This window comes from Gorilla gorilla, chromosome 1 (assembly GCF_029281585.2).
Source record: "Gorilla gorilla gorilla isolate KB3781 chromosome 1, NHGRI_mGorGor1-v2.1_pri, whole genome shotgun sequence".
Classification (NCBI taxonomy): Eukaryota; Metazoa; Chordata; class Mammalia; order Primates; family Hominidae; genus Gorilla; species Gorilla gorilla.
In genome coordinates, this window is record NC_073224.2 from 19951165 (window position 1) to 19969512 (window position 18348).

The 18348-nt window shown below is 44.0% G+C and overlaps 2 protein-coding genes across 3 annotated transcripts in view; one reads left to right on the top strand and one right to left on the bottom strand.

Annotated features, from left to right (window-relative positions):
• Nucleotides 1-173: 173 nt before the first annotated feature.
• Nucleotides 174-17574, bottom strand: FSAF1 (40S small subunit processome assembly factor 1). 2 transcript variants are annotated; one of them, XM_004028578.5, is made up of 7 exons: nt 17429-17574; nt 15253-15587; nt 5540-5599; nt 3369-3464; nt 3135-3221; nt 1879-1931; nt 174-823 (listed from the first exon to the last, which is right to left on the bottom strand). In XM_004028578.5, the coding sequence occupies exons 1-7, from the start codon at nt 17544-17546 to the stop codon at nt 688-690; spliced, it is 885 nt and encodes a 294-aa protein (XP_004028627.3). In that variant the 5' UTR covers nt 17547-17574; the 3' UTR covers nt 174-687. The 2 variants fall into 2 exon arrangements, with proteins under 2 accessions (XP_004028627.3, XP_018887376.3); XM_019031831.4 differs by having other exon boundaries at nt 5540-5596; nt 17429-17565.
• Nucleotides 17436-18348, top strand: part of GNPAT (glyceronephosphate O-acyltransferase) — a 36766-nt gene continuing 35853 nt past the window's right edge. Inside the window, exon 1 of the mRNA XM_004028576.5 lies at nt 17436-17861. Coding sequence (XP_004028625.3) covers nt 17784-17861 — 78 coding nt within the window. The 5' untranslated portion in view covers nt 17436-17783. The remainder of the gene's footprint in view (nt 17862-18348) is intronic.

Genomic DNA, 18348 nt, shown 5'->3' on the forward strand with positions numbered 1-18348 from the left:
AATGTGCTACAAGCTTTGAGAAGTTGCTGTCACTTTAAGCAAGGGCAATATCATTAAAAACATGTATATGGCTGCAAAGGTGATGACAACTCTGATAGAAATAACATTCACTTGAATGTGGGCACAAAAGTATGAGTTAAAACCATCTGTTACTTAACAGTCACAGGCACGTATACTACAAACCTATTTTATTTATATAACTTCTTACGAAGTAGATTTTGTACACATGGTAGGCTAAAAATTAAAACTGCTTTTCCACAAAACTGATAAATTACTAGACTCTTGGTTCTTTCATGATATCATAACATTAAATCATTAAAAATATAAGGCAATTTAATGTAAACTACTAGCATTTACAAAACAGTAAAGTTATAAAAAACTGTATTACAAGCAAATGCACCAAATACCAGTGAACATGAAACAGGAGTGAAGTTTGCTGGAGAACATTAAAAATCACTTTTCAGTGGGTTCACTTCACATTCATGCTGCACTGGGCCTGACACGTTCAGCACCATGAAGCAGACACTTCAGCAACTAGAAATGTTACTTCTGTTTGACTTTTTTTCTAAAATGAAAAAGCAGTCTGTGAAATGCGTGTTAAGAACGATCTATCTAGAGTCGCACAGGGTCCAGGGCCACTGCAGTTGACTCAGTTGTTCCCATCCTCATTTTATCTGACAAAGTACTTCATTTGGCCACTCTGGAAGAATTTATTTTCTTGATATCAACTGGGCTCAGAATCAGTGTTCCATTTTTGAATTTTCCAACCTGTCCAATCCGTCCATTTGACAAAATACTGGGAGCGGACTTCTTTTTGGATTTCCTACATTTAAAGTAAGAGAAAGGTACTATAAATAGTCAGGCTTACCAACAAGCATCACAGTACCACCAACCAGGCCACTGCAGTCTGGCCTGCAAACTCCTGGTCGCCTGCCATGCACACCCCCCACCCCATACGCCTTCCTGTGGTCCCTGAAACATGCTACTGCCTTCCTGCCTCAGGGCCCTTGCACTGGTTTCTTCTGCGAGGAACGTTCTGCTACCAGCTCTTTCCAGGCTGCCCCTCTTCTTTGTTCAGTTCTCAGCTCCGATGTCACCTCCTCAGACTAATTTCCCAGCTCACCTTCTCCTGTGGTTTTCCTTCACAATGCTCTCTTTCAGCCTCTCTACAATACTTGCCAGTACCTGATATCATCTTACTTATCCATTTGTATGTTTTGGGGTGTTTCTCTCCCTACAATGAAGCTCCTCAAGGGCAGGGATATCTTTAGTGTGATTACAGCTGTACACCAATACCTAAGACACCCACATGCCTGGCACAAAGAGGCATTCAACAGATACAGATCGGTGGCCAGAACAAATGACCATTTTACAGCATGTACAAGTACACTAGGAGCCCAAGAAAACAGGCTAAGACAAAAAGAGTCCATTCTGAAACAGTAACTCAAAGACAGAGAAAAAGGCATTTGAACAAAAGCTAAGAAACAACTATAAAGCAACAAAGTCAACATCCCTTATTCATAATTACGGTGCTCTATCTTACGTGGTATGTCAAAGAGCAGGCAATACAGACCCAGACTATGCTGCTGTAGCAGCACTCTTAGAAGTCTTTTCTTGGAAATGTAAATTGCAGCTTTTCCACTAGTCACTTAGAGTGTCGGTGAAAAGTGGAAGATTGGAGAAACTTCCTAATTCAGTTCTCAGGCAGTTGTTTGATCTTGGGCAGTTTACTAAATCCTACTTTGATGAGGATAAATGAGAGACAGTGAAGCGCTCTAATGGGCTAGCAACACCACATACATTCAAGGCATCCTTTTCAGAACTAATCAGTAGGTTCATCCAGATTGTTCAACCCCAGGGCCTGATAAAATCACTCACCTGTCCTCCTGTCCTTTCCTCTTCTTTTTCTTGAAAATATCTGTTTCTTGGGCCTGATTTCAGAATTTAAGATCATATACATATCAGTAATGGATAATGGGATTCAAACAAAAGGCAAGAGGTTTGTGACCAAAAGTCATTGAGATACCATTTTTAACATTTCTTTCAAGTGGGCATATTAAACATAACAGTCTCAAAGTTTTACCCTAAAACCCTTTCAAGAATGTGAAAGGCTGGGCCTGGTGTGGTGGCTCATGCCTATAGTCCTAGCACTCCAGGAAGCCAAAGTGGGAGGATCACTTGATCCCAGGAGTTCAAGACCAGCCTGGGCAACATAGCAAGATCCTGTCTCAGTTAGAAAGAAAAAGAAAAAAGAATGTGAATGGCTATTCCAGGTAAGACTAATAGTCTTGCACTGAAAGCTCAAATCTTCCATTTTAGGTGAAAGGTAGAAAGTGTAACATCTATTCCCCTTGTGGTTTTTCATAGGCCCTTGTGTTGTATACAAGGTTATACAATGTAAAATGCAAAAAAAAAAAAAAACCTAAGTATAGAAGAAAGATCAAAGTAGCCGGCATTATTGGAACAGGATTGCTATAGTTTGGATATTTGACCCTCCAAACCTCAGGTTGAAATTTGATCCCAACATTAGAGACGGGACCTAGTGGGAGGCGTTTGGGTCATGGCAATGGATCCCTCATGAATGGCTTGGTGCTGTCCTCATGGTAATGAGTGAGTTCTCCCTCTGTTACTTCCCACTTCCCATGAGAGCTGTTTGTTAAAAAGAGCCTGGCACCTCTCCCCACTGCTGCTTCGCTCTTTCATGTCTCGCTCTTGCCATGTGATCTCTGTACACATGGGCTTCCCTCTGCCTTCCCTCATGAGCGGAAGCAGCTTCAGATGCTCACCGGAGGCCAAGCAGATGCCAGTGCTATGCTTTCCGTGCAGTCTGCAGAACCATGCTCCAAATCAGCCTCCTTTCTTTATAAATTACGCAGCATCAGGCATTCCTTTACAGCAACACAAACGGACTAAGACAAGGAGTTTGCTATTTCAAAGCACATCTTGCATGTAAGTATGCCAGATTACTTGGCTGGTATTACTAAACAGAGCTAACTTGAAGAAATGGGGAGCATGGGATCCTTTAACTCTGGTGCCTTCATTGCTCTCCAAGCAGTGGCTTCCGGCATTCCACTGTGGCAAAGAGCATCCACCTTCCCCTTCTAGTTGAATTAAGGACAGACCATCACACCTACCAGTCTCTTTTCTTCTTCCTTTGCTGCCTTTTTTTCTTTAATTTGCTCCTGTAAAACCTTGTAATTCACATAACTCTTTTTAGGAGGCTGTAATGAAAGAACAAGGAAACAAACCATCATATTTTATTCTGCAAAAATGTTCCAGCGTCCCTTGCCCTGACTTGCTCTTAGCTTTCCTTGCTCTTGCTTTTTTTGCATGTTGTCTAGTGATGAAAGGTAGCAGCAGCCCCTCACCTTAGCGCCCAGCATAATGGCACGTTCCTGTTCCAGGATTCTCTCCTTTCCTTTTCCATAACCCGTGATACCAAACCGGTGCACTTCTAAACGAGCCTGCAGACACAAAGCATAATCAGACGCAAGTGCATTCCAACAACTCCAAAGAAAAAAACATATTGCCCAAAGTAATGCGTTTCAGATCCATCGCTCTGTAATGACAGCGTATAGGAATAATAACTCCACTGTCATGTGGTCAAAGGAGCTCTATGGAGGCTCTCCTACCATACACCATCTCTCACAACATCTTTCTCCTGTTTTTTTTCCTTTGAGACAGGGTCTCGCTCTGTTACCCGCCAGGATGGAGTACGGTTAAAAAGAGGCATGATCATGTCTCACTGCAGCCTTGACCTCCTGGGCATGTGATCTCCTGCCTCAGCCTCCCGAGTAGCTAGGACTATAGGCACGCACCACCACACCCAGCTAATTCTTAAAAAATGTTTTATAGAGAAGAGGTCTCACTATGTTGCCCAGACTGGCCTTGAACTCCTAGGCTCAAGTGATCCTCCCACCTCAGCCTCCCAAAGTGCTGGGATTACAGGTGTGAGCCACCGTGCCTGGCTCTCGCCCATGGCTTTTTTTTTTTTTTTTTTTTTGAGACGGAGTCTCACTCTGTCACCCAGGCTGGAGCACAGTGGCACAATTTCAGCTCACTGCAAGCTCTGCCTCCTGGGTTCATGCCATTCTCCTGCCTCAGCCTCCCGAGTAGCTGGGACTACAGGTACCTGCCACCATGCCCAGCTACTTTTTTATATTTTTTAGTAAAGATGGGGTTTCACCATGTAAGCCAGGATGGTCTCAATCTCCTGACCTCGTGATCCACCCGCCTCGGCCTCCCAAAGTGCTGGGATTACAGGCGTGAGCCACCGCGCCCAGCCCTCTCTCATGTTTAACTTGAACAGCTGATACAAAGAATTATCTCTGCACAAAGTAATAACAGAGGCAGGATTCAATGCAGAGCTCTGTAGTTAAGAGTTTTAAGATGCTCTCTAAAACAAGCCATTGTCCATAAAGGCAATAATTTCAACTGAAAAATCCCTCTCCAAACACACCCACTCACACTTAGAAACCATTTATCACAGTAGCTTCAAACATAGATCCATGGTTGTAGAAGGAAGAGAAAAAGTCAGCAATACCCACTCTTAGTAGTTGAATTACTTCTTCTTGTCTTTTTTCTTACGTGTTTTTTAAAACATTACAACCACAGAATATACATATCCCCATATTTACCATCGTATCAGTGGCGTTGTAGTCACAAAACCATCATGTATTAAATGAGTATAAAATATTCAATCAAGTGAGTGCAGACCAGGCGTGGTGGCTCACGCATGTAATCCCAACACTTTGGGAGGACAAGCCAGGTAGATCACTTGAGGTCAGGAGTTCAAAACCAGCTTGACCACCACGGTGAAACCCAGCTCTATTAAAAATACAAAAATTAGCTGGGTGTGGTGGCACACGCCTGTAATCCCAGCTACTCCGGAGACTGAAGTCAGAGGATCACTTGAACTCAGGAGCTGGAGGCTGCAGTGAGCCAAGATCCTGCCACTGCACTCCAGCCTGGGTGACAGAGGGAGACTCTGCCTCAAAGAAAAAAAAAAAAAAAGTGAATGCAGTATGATTTGCTTAACCATTTTCCCAACTTTTAGACATGTAAAACATTCATTTTTAGATATTATAAAACTGTTAATTTGGGCCGGGTGCAGTAGCTCACACCTGTAATCCCAGCACTCTGGGAGGCCGAGATGGGTGGATAACCTGAGGTCAGTAGTTCGTGACCAGCCTGGCTAACATGGGGAAACCCCATCTCTACTAAAAATACAAAAAAATTAGCCAGGTGTGGTGGCAGGCACCTGTAATCCCAGCTGCTCAGGAGGCTAAGGCAGGAGAATCACTTGAACCCAAGAGGCAGAGGTTGCAGTGATCCGAGATGGCGCCATTGCACTCAAGCCTGGGCAACAAGAGTGAAACTCTGTCTCAAAATAAAAACTGTTAATTTTTATAATACCTAACATTTATACTACACAGTTTGCATGTTATGTTATAAACTTATAATAAATTTAATATAAACATACATTTATAAACAAATATTGTAAATAAAGTTAATTATAAATAATTTAACAATCTCATACCTTTTCTAGGTTAAATTCTTGTATATCCACATCTCTCTCCAAAACACTAGGATTAGCCTGCTGAGAGAAAAAATTCTTATTTAGATCATCTGTTACTATATCATTATAGTATCTATCACCAAAAGAGTAGACATGTTTTAAGGAACCTGAAAGTGACCCTTTCACACCCACTAGACTGGCTACTATCCAAAAACCAGAAAATAACAAGTGTTGGCAAGGATGTAGAGAAACTGGAACCCATGTCCTATATTGGTGGGAATGTTTTACCACATGGTATAGGCATTGGGGAAAACAATTATGATGGTCCCTCAAAAATTAAAAAATAGAATGATCATATGATCTGACAATTCCTCTTCTGGGCATATACCCAAAAGAACTTGAAGAGCTATTTGTATACCTACGTTCATAGCAGCATTATTCATAATAAACGCAGAAGCAACTCAAATGTCCACCAACAGATGGACAGATACTTTTGAACATGGCATATACACATGCTGGAATATTCCACAGCCTGAAAAAAGAAGGAACTCCTAACCCATGCTACAACATGGATGAACCTTGAAGACATGATGCTAAGTGAAATAAGCCAGTCACAGAAGGGTATGTGCATGATTCCATTTTATGAAATACCCAGAGAAGTCAAATTCACACAGACAGAAGCTAGAATGGTGGCTGCCAGAGGCTGGAGGGAGGGGAATGGGGGGTTGGTGTTTAATGGGTATAGAGCACCAGCATCGGTTCGGCAAGCTGAGAAGAGTTCTGAAGATGGATGGTGATGAGGGCGGCACAACACCATGAATGAGCTTACCACCACTGAACTGCACACTTAAAAATGGCTAAAACGGTCAATTTTACATTCATGTATATTTTACCACAATTAAAAAGATGGAAAACAGAAAGAAACCTTGAAACTGGCCCAGATGGCTAACTGTCAAAAGTAATACAAGCATGTTGCTCAAAATCCTAAAGAACAACTAACAGAAGAAAAATGGAGACAATACTTTTTAGGGTCTCAAAGCTTATAAAAGTAATGATGAGAAACTGAGAAAAAAAGAAAAGCTGGTAAGAGAGCACTGCCTGAATCTCACACATCACACACAGAAAATTCTGCTTGCTGGGAAGATTTGGAAAAGGATGGCTGTGAGCAGGAATTTTAGATGTAAAATTTAGAGGGTAAAACTGCTATATTCAAGTAATTATTTCTTTCTTTCCTCCCATCTGGCCACTAGTGTAATGGGCTAAACAGTTCTTTCAGGAATATCAGATTCCTAGCATGGTAGAGATTTGGTTTATAATTCCTAACAGAAAATGATGTTGCTGCAAATGCCCCCAAAATATGTGACTCTTTATACCACCCTATCTCCTGCCCTACCTGCCAAGAGCTGCCTATCACAATGGCACCATGTGCCATTGACCACCAATGGTGGTAGTCCACCCTGCAACTACACAGTCCATGAGGCAGCCACAATGGAGTCCACTTGCTCTCTCCTTCTCCAAACGGGAGCTGTGCTTCTGCTTAGCCTGGTTCCTCATCCCCCACCCCAGCCCCTACCACTGTATTTAAGGTGTGTGGGTTCAGACAGTCAGTCACTGCATGTTTTCATAGATGATGGCTTCTGACTCCCTATGAAATGACTCTTCAGATGATGAGGAACTCTGCACTTAATTCACAGGGGGGTTATTAAGATATAACTGGATAAAGTGTGGTAAGTGTGTGGCACAGGGTCCAAAAAACAGCAAGGCTTACCCAACGCTCTTATTCCTAATGGATCTACTGACCATACCATCAGCAGCATCATGGGCATCCACTGTCACATTGGACGCTGACTGGCTCTCTGTGGGCTTGGGGTGCTGATGGTAACAGAGGACGTGACAGCAGAGGACCACTGTCAGGGTCCAGGCGTATGGCCTAGCTCTGTGCTATTAATCACAACAGACGCACTTTCCATTTACTTTATCTTCCTTCCTGGCTTAAGATTTTCTTCAAACCTGTCTCCCACTTGGCTGACAGCATCAAGTGCCTTAACTGAGACCACAGGCATAGCACGGAGGACTCTGTGTGAGCTACTTCCATTTTATCCACCCCAGAAAGTCTTATTCCTATTCCATGACTGGAAAAAATTCCACATTTACTTTGAAGTTACGATATCTTTTCCACTGCCATGCACATCTAATCTATTTACTATGACCATATCTAAGCCCTAAAAAAACAAACAAAACCCTGTATACCGTTCCCAGATCTCCAAGATCCCCTAAGATATTTACCGCCTTTTCTAAACATTTAAGTAATTCCTCTCTTCCCTCCTACCCGCTCCACTGAAGTAATGGCTAAATCAAGTCTCTAAGTTGAACATTTCTTTTTCTTTTTTTGAGACGGGGTCTCACTCTGTCGCCAGGCTGGAGTGCAGTGGCGCGAGGCACGTCAGATTTCTAGCAATACTGGAGATGTTATAGATGTTTTTGGCCGATCTGTTACTAGAGATTAGCATGAGAATGGAGCAATTTAAAGAGGATTTCAGCACAGTAATAAAATTCTTGGCCAACTGTATGATAGCTACTATGAGGCTGAAACCCCTGGGCCCTGGAAAGAGACCGGCCTACAAAAGAGAGGAGCAATGTCGGGCCTCTCCTAGTTCCTGCTGTCCCCATCAGCAGCCACAGAGAACACCTAATCCCCTGCACCTTGGCTGTGGGGACACCAGGGCTGAGGGGCCGACTAGACCAAGGGGAGGAGAGAGTCCCTTGGTGGTAGCTCTGGCACAGACACAGATACCTCGGTGTCCTCATCCCTCTTTAAACAGTTCACCAGAAACATCTTAGTTTTGTAGCTATTGATGGCTTTTTGAGAAAGGGTCTGAGGTCTAGATCTGTGCATGTATCAAATACAAACTTTTGGGAAAAAAAATTCTTGCCTCATTATTTCATAGCTGCTGAGTCCCTATTAGCATGACCCACCACTGTCTAATTTTTATTTTTATTCATAGCTTGAGAATCACTTCAGTACATTATTCATAATACATGACCTGACTTAGAAACGATCAGTGGTCTCCTCGGTTTTCTTTCCCCCCATATTCTCTGCAGTAGGAGGCATTACTGCCCACGGGCAATACTGGGTCCTCCACTACTTCCAGGCACACAGGCGACTCACGCTTCCCCATCTACTTGATGCTAGGAATGCCTAGGTGGCTTTCCCTGGCCAAAGAAACACGAGCAGAGGGGGTGTGTGCCTACTTCCACGTGGACCCCTTAAGAGCCCTTCATTAACTCCCCTTTCCTTCACTAAAGCAACTAACAACCCTCCAGATGGTGGCACCCCATCATCCTGGGTCCCTAGATGAGGATGGTGTGGCACAGGAGACCTGCCTCTGCAAATCCCGATGGCCACGTAACATGAGAAAAATTAATTTTTGTCTTTTAAACCATTGGGATGTAGGGAGTATTTGTTATCAAATCACAGCCTAACCTATCGCAGCTAATCTAGCCTTACTATCCCACACAAGGGAGAGGGATATGTATGGAGATTCTGAGAACTTATATGCTGGGCAGGGAAGAAGGAAGAAAAGCTAGAAAAAGAAAGAACAGTTTGGAAGAAAAGTGAGAGATGAAGGCAGGCAGCCCACCAGATTCAGCAAACCTGTCTATGGGGTGATTTAGGTATTTTCTCTTATGCGGCTTAGATTTTCTTTCTTTTCTAATCTATTAGTTGAAGTGCCCAACCAACCTGTCTCCAATTAGAGAGAGAGTAGCCCGGTAAATAAATGCTCTTTTAAAAATGCAGACGGCTGTATGAATATTAAGAAGTTTGTTCACACCTTGATGAGCCTAAATTACTTCAGCTAGATTACTTTCTTCCTAACACCCATCTGACACTGATCTACCCAGGAACAGGAAGTCTGGCGTAAAAGTAAGAAGAGGCACTGGAGCATGGAGGATTTGCGGGTGGAGCACCATGCAGTGGGCTACAACCACATTGCGGGGCAGTATGAGAGCTGCAAGAATTTGGGGAACGATCAAAGCTATTTGACTATAACTTGCAAGAAATGTCTCTGTCTGGCGATGGCTCAGAGTCAGTGTACTTGTGTCACTCAAAGGACAAAGAGCAGAGCCTAACCTCACCTATGCTCTCTCTAGTATAGCAGTTATGTATACAGTGTTGAAGCCAGAAAGCCTGGGGTCTGAACCCAACCTTTGGCACTTACTTCAGCTCCATAATCCTTTATCTGGCATCCTTAGGGTCAGGTTCCAGCTTTAAAATTCAGAAGTCTTTACATTTTAAAAAGGCAAAACTGAATATACTGAATATTATAGACCACTTCCAGTAGGGTCCAAGGCAGTAATCCATAATTAAACACATTAATATTTCTGTGGCAATATCTATGAATATTCACACCAAATGAGATGAACAAAAAAAATTTTTTTTTGAGACGGAGTCTTGCTCTGTTGCCCAGGCTGGAGTGTAGTGGCGCAATCTCGACTCACTGCAAACTCCGCCTACCGGGTTCAAGCGATTCTCCTGCCTCAGCCTCCTGAGTAGCTGGGACTACAGGTGCATGCCACCACACCCGGCTAATTTTTGCATTTTTAGTAAAGACAGGATTTCACCATATTGGCCAGGCTGGTCTTGAACTCCTGACCTTGTGATCCGCCTGCCTCAGCCTCCCACAGTGCCGGGATTAAAGGCATGAGTCACCGTGCCCAGCCGAACAAAAATGATTTTTAAAAGCTTCATCAGGTTTTTCTGCCAAATAAATTTGCACCAATCTTAAAAGAAAAGGGATCAATCAAATTGTGGTTTCCAGAGCTCTGGGTGTTTGGAATTGCAGATATGGGGCTGTGAGGTTAATGTTTAACTACAGGCAAGTAACTTAACCTCTTGTAAGTCTCAAGCTTCTCTGTGAAATGAAGACAGGTCCCAGGAATTGTTAGGATTGAGACCATAAATGAGTTAATGAACATAAACAAACACTCTCAGTACACCCCCAATAAATATTAGCAATTCGCTATATGCTCAGGGGCGGCCTTCACGTACCTCAGTCTCAGGATGCAAAGGTCCCTTCTGATCTACAGAACACTATTCTATTATGTGTTTCTTATCTCTTTCTTATCTGAGGCCACAAAAGAGGCTAAGGTTCCTGAAACAGGGGCAGTGAATGATTCACGTTAAGATGGCCCAATGCTAGCTGTGGAGAAATGGCAGTGACACAGCTCTAAGGGCTGAGCAACACACAGGTGTGTTAAGCTACATCTGACACTTTCATTGCTTAAAAGCATAAGAATTTTCTTCCTTACAGGCAGCCTTGCACTTATGAAAGAGTAGGTTTGCCCATTCATTTTTTTGAGATCACTAGTCCAGGCCACGCTATTTTGAACCTGGACCACTGCAACAAACCCCTAAATCAGTCTCCTCATGCCTCTTGCTATTGCTCCCTTATAATCCATTCACCATATAGGAGCTACAGTGATCTTTTTAAAATTTAAATCAGATTACCTCATGCCCTTGCATGAAATTCTTTGGTGGCTTCTCATGTACTTAAGACTAAAGTCCCAAGGCTCACTACTGCCTATGAGACCTGGCAAGGGCTGGTCTCAGCCTGTCTCTCTTGTATCAGCACCAACCATTCTCCCTTCTGTCCTAGTCTTGCTAGACTTCTTCCAGCTCCTTGAACACACCAGGCCTCTTCATACCCCACAATGTCAGCAAGGCTGTTTTCTCCCTCCTTGGCTCACTCTTCCCTGCCCCATTCACCAGCACCATTTAATACAGCATTAGCCTGAATGTTACCTCCTGAGAGACCTCCCTGACCACTACATCTAGACCAGGTTCTGCATGGTACTCCAGGACCCTATTTGTTTATAATTCTTTCTAATTATATTGCTCGACTCCAAAGTAGATTGTATAGTATACTCCATAAAGGCAAAGCACTATTATCTTCTTCACTGCTCCATCTGCAAGGTCTGCAGACAGCAGGCACCCAGTGATTGGTGGAATAAATGGAGGAATGAATATGTGATCTCTTACTATTTCCAGCCAAATTACTTGTACAGTCACTACATTAAAAATGGGACATGGGCCAGACACAGTGACTCACGTCTGTAATCCTAGCACTTTGGGAGGCCAAGGAGGGCAGATCACGAGGTTGAGATTGAGACCATCCTGGCCAACATGGTGAAACCCCATCTCTACTAAAAATACAAAAGTTAGCTGGGCATGGTTGTGTGCACCTGTAGTCCCAGGTACTCAGGAGGCTGAGGGAGGAGAATCGCTTGAACCCGGGAGGCGGAGGTTGTAGTGAGCTGAGATTGGGCCACTGCACTCCAGCCTGGTGACAGAGCAAGACTCCATCTCAAAAAAAAAAAAAAAAAAAGGGACATGATGGCTGGGCACAGTGGCTCTCACACCTGTAATCCCAGTGCTTTGGGAGGCTGAGGCAAAAGGACTTCTTGAGACCAGTGGTTCAAGACCAAGCCTGGGCAACAAAACAAGACCCCAACTCTACAAAAAATTTTAAAATGAGCCAGGCATAGTGGTGTGCCCTATAGTCTTAGCTACTTGGGAGGCTGAGGCAGGAGGATGGCTTGAGCCCAGGAATTGGAGGCTGCAATGAGCTATGATCACTCCAGCAGGAGTGACAGAGTGACACCCTGTCTCTAAACATAAAAATATATATATAAATGGTGGCCAAGTTCCGAGATGAACCCATGAAAACCTGCTTCAATGCACGATGCAGCTTAATCATAGAATTTATAGCACAAGTTCTGGAAAAATAGGGTAATTTCCTGGGTCTAGGCAGGGCCAGCTGGATTGTTGTCCAACTCACCATTCCCTTCTTCCTTTCTCAAGCATTCTCTAAAAATGACCAGCTGATGCTATGATTGGTCATGGAGGTTACCATTACCCATCATATATTTTTGCCACCCATGTCTGTTTAACTGTCCTACAATGGCTTAGAAGTTTTTAGAGAACAAGGGCACAACTATACTTTCCCATGTTACACAAACTCAGCACAGCTGGTGTATTCCAATTAGCACCAGTTGGCTGACTACCCTTTTACTTGGCATACCCAGGATATGCCGTAAGAACTAGCATTATATTCATGTGTATTTACTTCCACACTGCAATGTCAACATTCTGAGGTCATACATTTTACAGGTGTATGTGTTTTTTATGTGTCCACATTCTGTTTCCTTAACCAGACACACTCACATTTTCAAAGGACACATTTAAAAAAAAAAAAAAAAGAGGAAAGGGCAGAGAGCAGCAATGACAAATGAAAATTTTCATTAAGGTCAGGAAGTTCAAAACATAGAGTGAGCTGAGGCTCCTGAGAAGAGCCAGCTAGAATGCATCAGGGCTCGCTTGGAACAGGAAGCAAAAGACAATTTGACAGACTGCCACAGATGTTCTATTATTAAGCAACAGGGAAATGCAGACTCATTCAATCCCAACTCTTCTGTCTTTTCTATTAAAAAGAAAACTTTCCATTCCAGAAAGAAGAACATGAGGGAATATAAGAGGAAACTGAAGTCTGAGACATTTGAAGAAACAAGAAAGGGTGCCTAAATGCTTTATGTTAGTTGAAGTCTTCAAATGCTGAATTATATTGCAAAGCAGTGCTCTCCAACGTTTTTCATATCATGACACATACAGAAAATACCAGTATTTGTAGGGTACACTGGGGTACTGGGAGATGGCCAGCTTCGGGGCTCTGGTTGCCCCAAACACCAAGGGAATCCATTTCTTGACCCTCCCGTAACAGTTCCCAGAGCCTTATATTTGGAACATAAGAGTTAAGAAGCTTATCTAGAATCCTAAAATAAAGGTAGACATGGTTACAGATTCACTAATAATCTTTTTTTTTTTTTTTTGGAGAAAGGGTCTCGCTCTGTCACCCAGGCTGGAGTGCAGTGACACAATCACAGCCCACTGCAGTCTCGACTTCCTGAGCTCAAGCAATCCTCTGGCCTCGGCATCCCAAAGTGCTGGGATTACTGGCGTGAGCCACCACGCTCAGCCTGCAGAATGCGCTAACGATCTTTGAGGAAGAGATGCCAGCAAGCTTGACATGAAATGCTACCTGAATTTTAGAAAAGATTATACAGATGGTTTTTAAAACCATAAAGATGTGGCAAACGCTGGACGCTAACATACATTTATACATTCATAAAGAACAATGCAAGCCAAACCATCTTTGTATTGGGTAGAATTGTGGCCTCTAAAAACATATGGCCATGTCCTACTCCTCTTCAGAACCTGTGAATGTGATCTTACTTGGAGAGGGATCTTTATAGTAGTTAAACATCTCAAAAGGAGATCATCCCAGATTCAGGGTGGGCCTAAAGCAGAGGATGGCAGAGGGAAACATGAGACTCAGGGACACAGGGATGAAAACCACATTAAGACGGAGGCAGAGATTATAGTTATGCAACCACGAGCCAAAGAAACTGTTAGAGCTACCTTCTGGTCAGAGGCAAAGGATTCTCCCCCAAAGCCCTCTCATGGCCCTGCCAACACTTTGATTTTGGACTTCTGGACTACGGAACTGTAAGAGAATACATTTCTGTTGGTTTAAGTCACCATGTTTGTGGTAATTTGTTATAGCGGGCTTAGAAACTAATACGTTCAATCCTCACTTCTTTGTTGATAGACAAAGGTTTGCAGGACATGGGGGATGTTACAGAAATGGAATAGCAATGAATTTGTCAAAGCCATTATGATATTCTTGTGAATAGATAAATTAAAAACATTTGGGGCCAGGCGCAGTGGCTCACGCCTGTAGTCCCAGCATTTGGGGAGGCCAAGGCGGGCAGATCACGAGGTTGGGAGATCAAGACCATCCTGGCTAACATGGTGAAACCCTGACTCTACTAAAAATACAAAAAACTAGCCAGGCTTGGTGGCAGGCACCTGTAGTCCCAGTTACTTGGGAGGCTGAGGCAGAAGAATGGCGTGAACCTGGGAGGTGGAGCTTGCAATGAGCTAAGATCGTGCCACTGCACTCCAGCCTGGGCAACAGAACGAGACTCCGTCTCAAAAAAAAAAAAAAAAAAAAAATTAAAAACATTTGGAGGAGCAACCACACCTCCCTTGAGGACTGAATTTTAGGTCAGATTTACAAGCTCACTCTGAAAAAGATTACTGCTCAGAAAAATCAAATTGCTTTTCCACCAGCATTGCTTTTCCTCGAGAGCAAGAATTTCTATACATTTGGTTCACTGCTATATCCCAGTGCCTACAACTGTGGCTAGCACATAACAGGAATGCCAGAAAGAGTTGCTGCAAGAGTTAACTCAGCAGGCCTGTGTTTACCAAACCCTGCACATTCCCAAGAAAGTCCTATTTTCATGACCGGCAGTTGGCTGCCTCCTGAGAATTGAGCAATTAGAATATTCTGCCTGATCAGAGTGTTTTTGCATACCTGAGGTCTTGAGCCACTGCTGTACCAAGTTTTCCCAGACAGTTTATACTAGCAATGTGATTGATGGTGAATACCTGCTTTTCACTGGAGGTTTAGAACTTGAATAACTAAGGTCAGTCTGTAGGCCTACATGACTGATAAGGGCTATATGCTGAGTCTTGGGTCCTGTGAGTCCTTTTGGCAAATCTGCAGGCCTGAGGATAGTCAGGCATTCCTGCCACAGTCTAAAGAGCTATTCACCTAATACTACAATACCAGGGGGTTCACCACGTATATATAAGCTAACCAACTCATTACCTTTGTGCTCTCGTTATGATCTGGCGTCAATTTTCTTTTTTTATTTCTGCTGTGAAATTCTACCACTTCTACTTGTTCCCTATCGTTCTTTAGGGAAGAGGGAGGAACTGCAGCTGCAAGGATCTCTGGTCCTGTGGGGGTCCCAGCAGGAGCACAATGCCGCTCTTCTCTAAGTTCCTTGAAGAAGCTCGAAGCACTCTTCCTCTGGCCTCTTATGAGAGAACCAGGTAGGGGAGATGGCTCTGCTGCCAAGGCCGCTGAAGCCACCACATCTCTCTTCTTGTTTTCCCTTTTCTTTATGATCTTCTTCTGTTCTGTTTCACCTTCTGTACCTCCTGTTTGTTCAAACACAAGAAGGAAAATAAATATTTTCAGTCTTAGCTATCATCAGTATCAAATCCTACGAATGTACTTGTACATATTCCAGGGCTATATGCACCTAGAAGCACACACAAAGAAATAAACTATTTGTTTTCCTTCAAATAAGTGTATTTGCAAAATGCAGAGAATCCAAAATGTAGTCATCTTTTCCTAGGTAACTATATTTATGTCTTTGACCCTTATTAGCACAATCACTTTAGTCTCCACCTTGGTTCTTACTCAAAGTGTCATCACGGCAATAGTCCCCAGGGCTGGTAATCCCAATTGGCTTTATACTAAAAATATCAGGCACTGCAGCCACTGTTTCTTTTTAACACTTTCCGGGTTACAGGAACATGGAATAGTCTTCCTATTTTCTTTCACAGTTAGGAATTAAGATGAACCTAAGACAACTGGCTCAATTTGAACGCCTTTGTTTTCTATTAATTCCTCTTTCTATATTTCACTTGTTGAAGCTCTGACCAGTCACCTGAAAGTTCTAACCAGAATCCTAGGCATCCTTACTCACATGCATTACAAATACCACAGAGCTCTCTAAATTACCAGCTGCTGATTTATGCTTGCTACTATTTGCTTAATCTTTTATACAATAAACATTTAAGAGCCAACTAAACTTTGGCATTAAGGATATAAAAATGAATAGACACATTCAATGCCTTCAGAGCTCCTACCATGATTTCCAGCCTGTGTTGACATGAACTATATTATTTTGCAGAATAGTCTTTTCCTCTAGATTTTAAACTTCTCAAGGTCAGAGACTAAGCCTTCTCTGTCCTCCAATATGTCCAAGGGCACAGAAATGCTAGTTAATACAAGCATGGGGTCTGGGGCTAGAATCAGAACCCAGGCTCTGCAAGAATTACCAGTCAGACAACCTGCATCAGGTTTCATGAACTTCTAGTACTTGTTTCTACATTTGCAATCATGGATTTATGACAGTGTCTATTTCATGAAGTTGAAAATTAAATGAGCAAATACACGAAAAGCATGTGCTATATGGCAAGTTCTCAACAGTTTTAACCATTATTCCTACTGTTTAGGTGAACTTGGAATTTTGAGCAGTCGTTCCAAAATAAAAATAGCTTTTAAAATATCACACTGTAAATTTAAGAAATGTGTGTTGTCCTGAAATCTAACGATTTTCTTTGGTGCATGTGCAAAGGGTGTCACCTTCTCCCGGGAAAGCTCTTCAGAGTATGAGGCACTGTCTTCCTACTGACATGCCATGCGACTTTAATAGGCTCTTTTATTTTCCTTTTCCGCCATCAAGACAAAGAACGTAGAGTAAAAGATCAGCGCACTTGTTTAAAAAAAAAAAAGTCGTGAAAAGGACAACTCGCCAAGGACTATGATGTCTCTGGAGAGGGACACACCAGGATGAAGCTGGTGTATTATCCAACAGGCCCGAGGCCCCAGAGCGAAATGACACCATCGCACCAGGGTCAGGCAGGTCTTGGGGGTGGCATGGGGAAAGGGGACTTCCCAGAGCTCAAGAAAACGTGGAAAAGCGGGCTACTTTTAAATCGGAAAGCCTTGGTGCTTCCTACAAGCAAGTACGATGGTCCCCACACTTGGGGACGAGTTGGAAGGTTTGATGAATAACTCAGCAGAGCCCGGTCGAGGGGTGACTTCCGATGGAGAAATGTGTTCGCTACTGGAACCAGGTGGGACGAAGGGTGCTTGACATGCAAGAACCTTTAGCCTCAAAGCAGAGGCCAACCCAGGACGGGCCACACAGGAGACCCACGTTCCTCAAATCTGTTCTCCACGTGGGCTCCTGGGACCCCGCACTCACCAAAGTCGTAAAGGTTCTGGAGCAGAGCGTCAAGAAGTGTCGGAGAACTGGGAGGCGTGGAGGACCCCGGCCCTTGCTCCTGCGACATTGTGGGGTCAGCCGAGGAATCAACCCTCATTCTGCCGCGCTGCACCCCCGCTTCCGGGTTCCGCGACTGCGCGCATGCGTCGCAGGGCCCTGCGCGGCTTCCGTCCTGGCTGAGATGGCGGCGCCCGGGATCCTGTGTAGCGGCTGCAGAGGGTGCCGCCGCCCTAGGCGAAGTAGGGCCGTCCTGAGCGAAAGAACCGCCCCCAGCAGGAGCGCCACCACTGCTTAGCAAAGAATCCCAGACCCCGCCCGGGAAGGCAGCCGCACCATGGAGTCTTCCAGTTCATCTAACCCTTATTTCTCCGTTGGCCCAACCAGTCCCAGCGCTGTCGTGCTCCTCTACTCGGTAGGCGCCCAGGGAAAAGAGGCCCAGAGCGGAGCCGCGCGAGATAGTACCCCTTTCTCCCAGTCCCTATTCCTCCGGCCCACCACCCTTGCCCAAAAGAGCTGGCCCCTAGGCTCCCGAGGAGGGGTTAGTTGGTTGGATTGGTTTCCAGGACAACAGTGTATCGCTGTGTGTCTGTGTGTGCACGCTTTTGGAAGTTTCTACGGATTATGGTTCCTTTGGTTCCTTTCCACTTGTTCCTTCTCTTTCTTTCTAACAGGCCCTGGGCCTTCAGAAAGCTCCTGGACACGAGAATGAGGGATGAGAATTGGAGTCTCCCCATCTCTAGCGAGGGCGTGTCGAGCTACCTTTTGGGCAAACCTGAGAAACCTGCGGGTTTGAGCCGCCCTGAGATAGCCTGTGGCTCCGCACCCCGCCCTGTGCTGCTGTTATATTCCTGGGAGTAAAGCACTTGGCTTGTATGTGGGAATAGAGTTTTAAACACTTT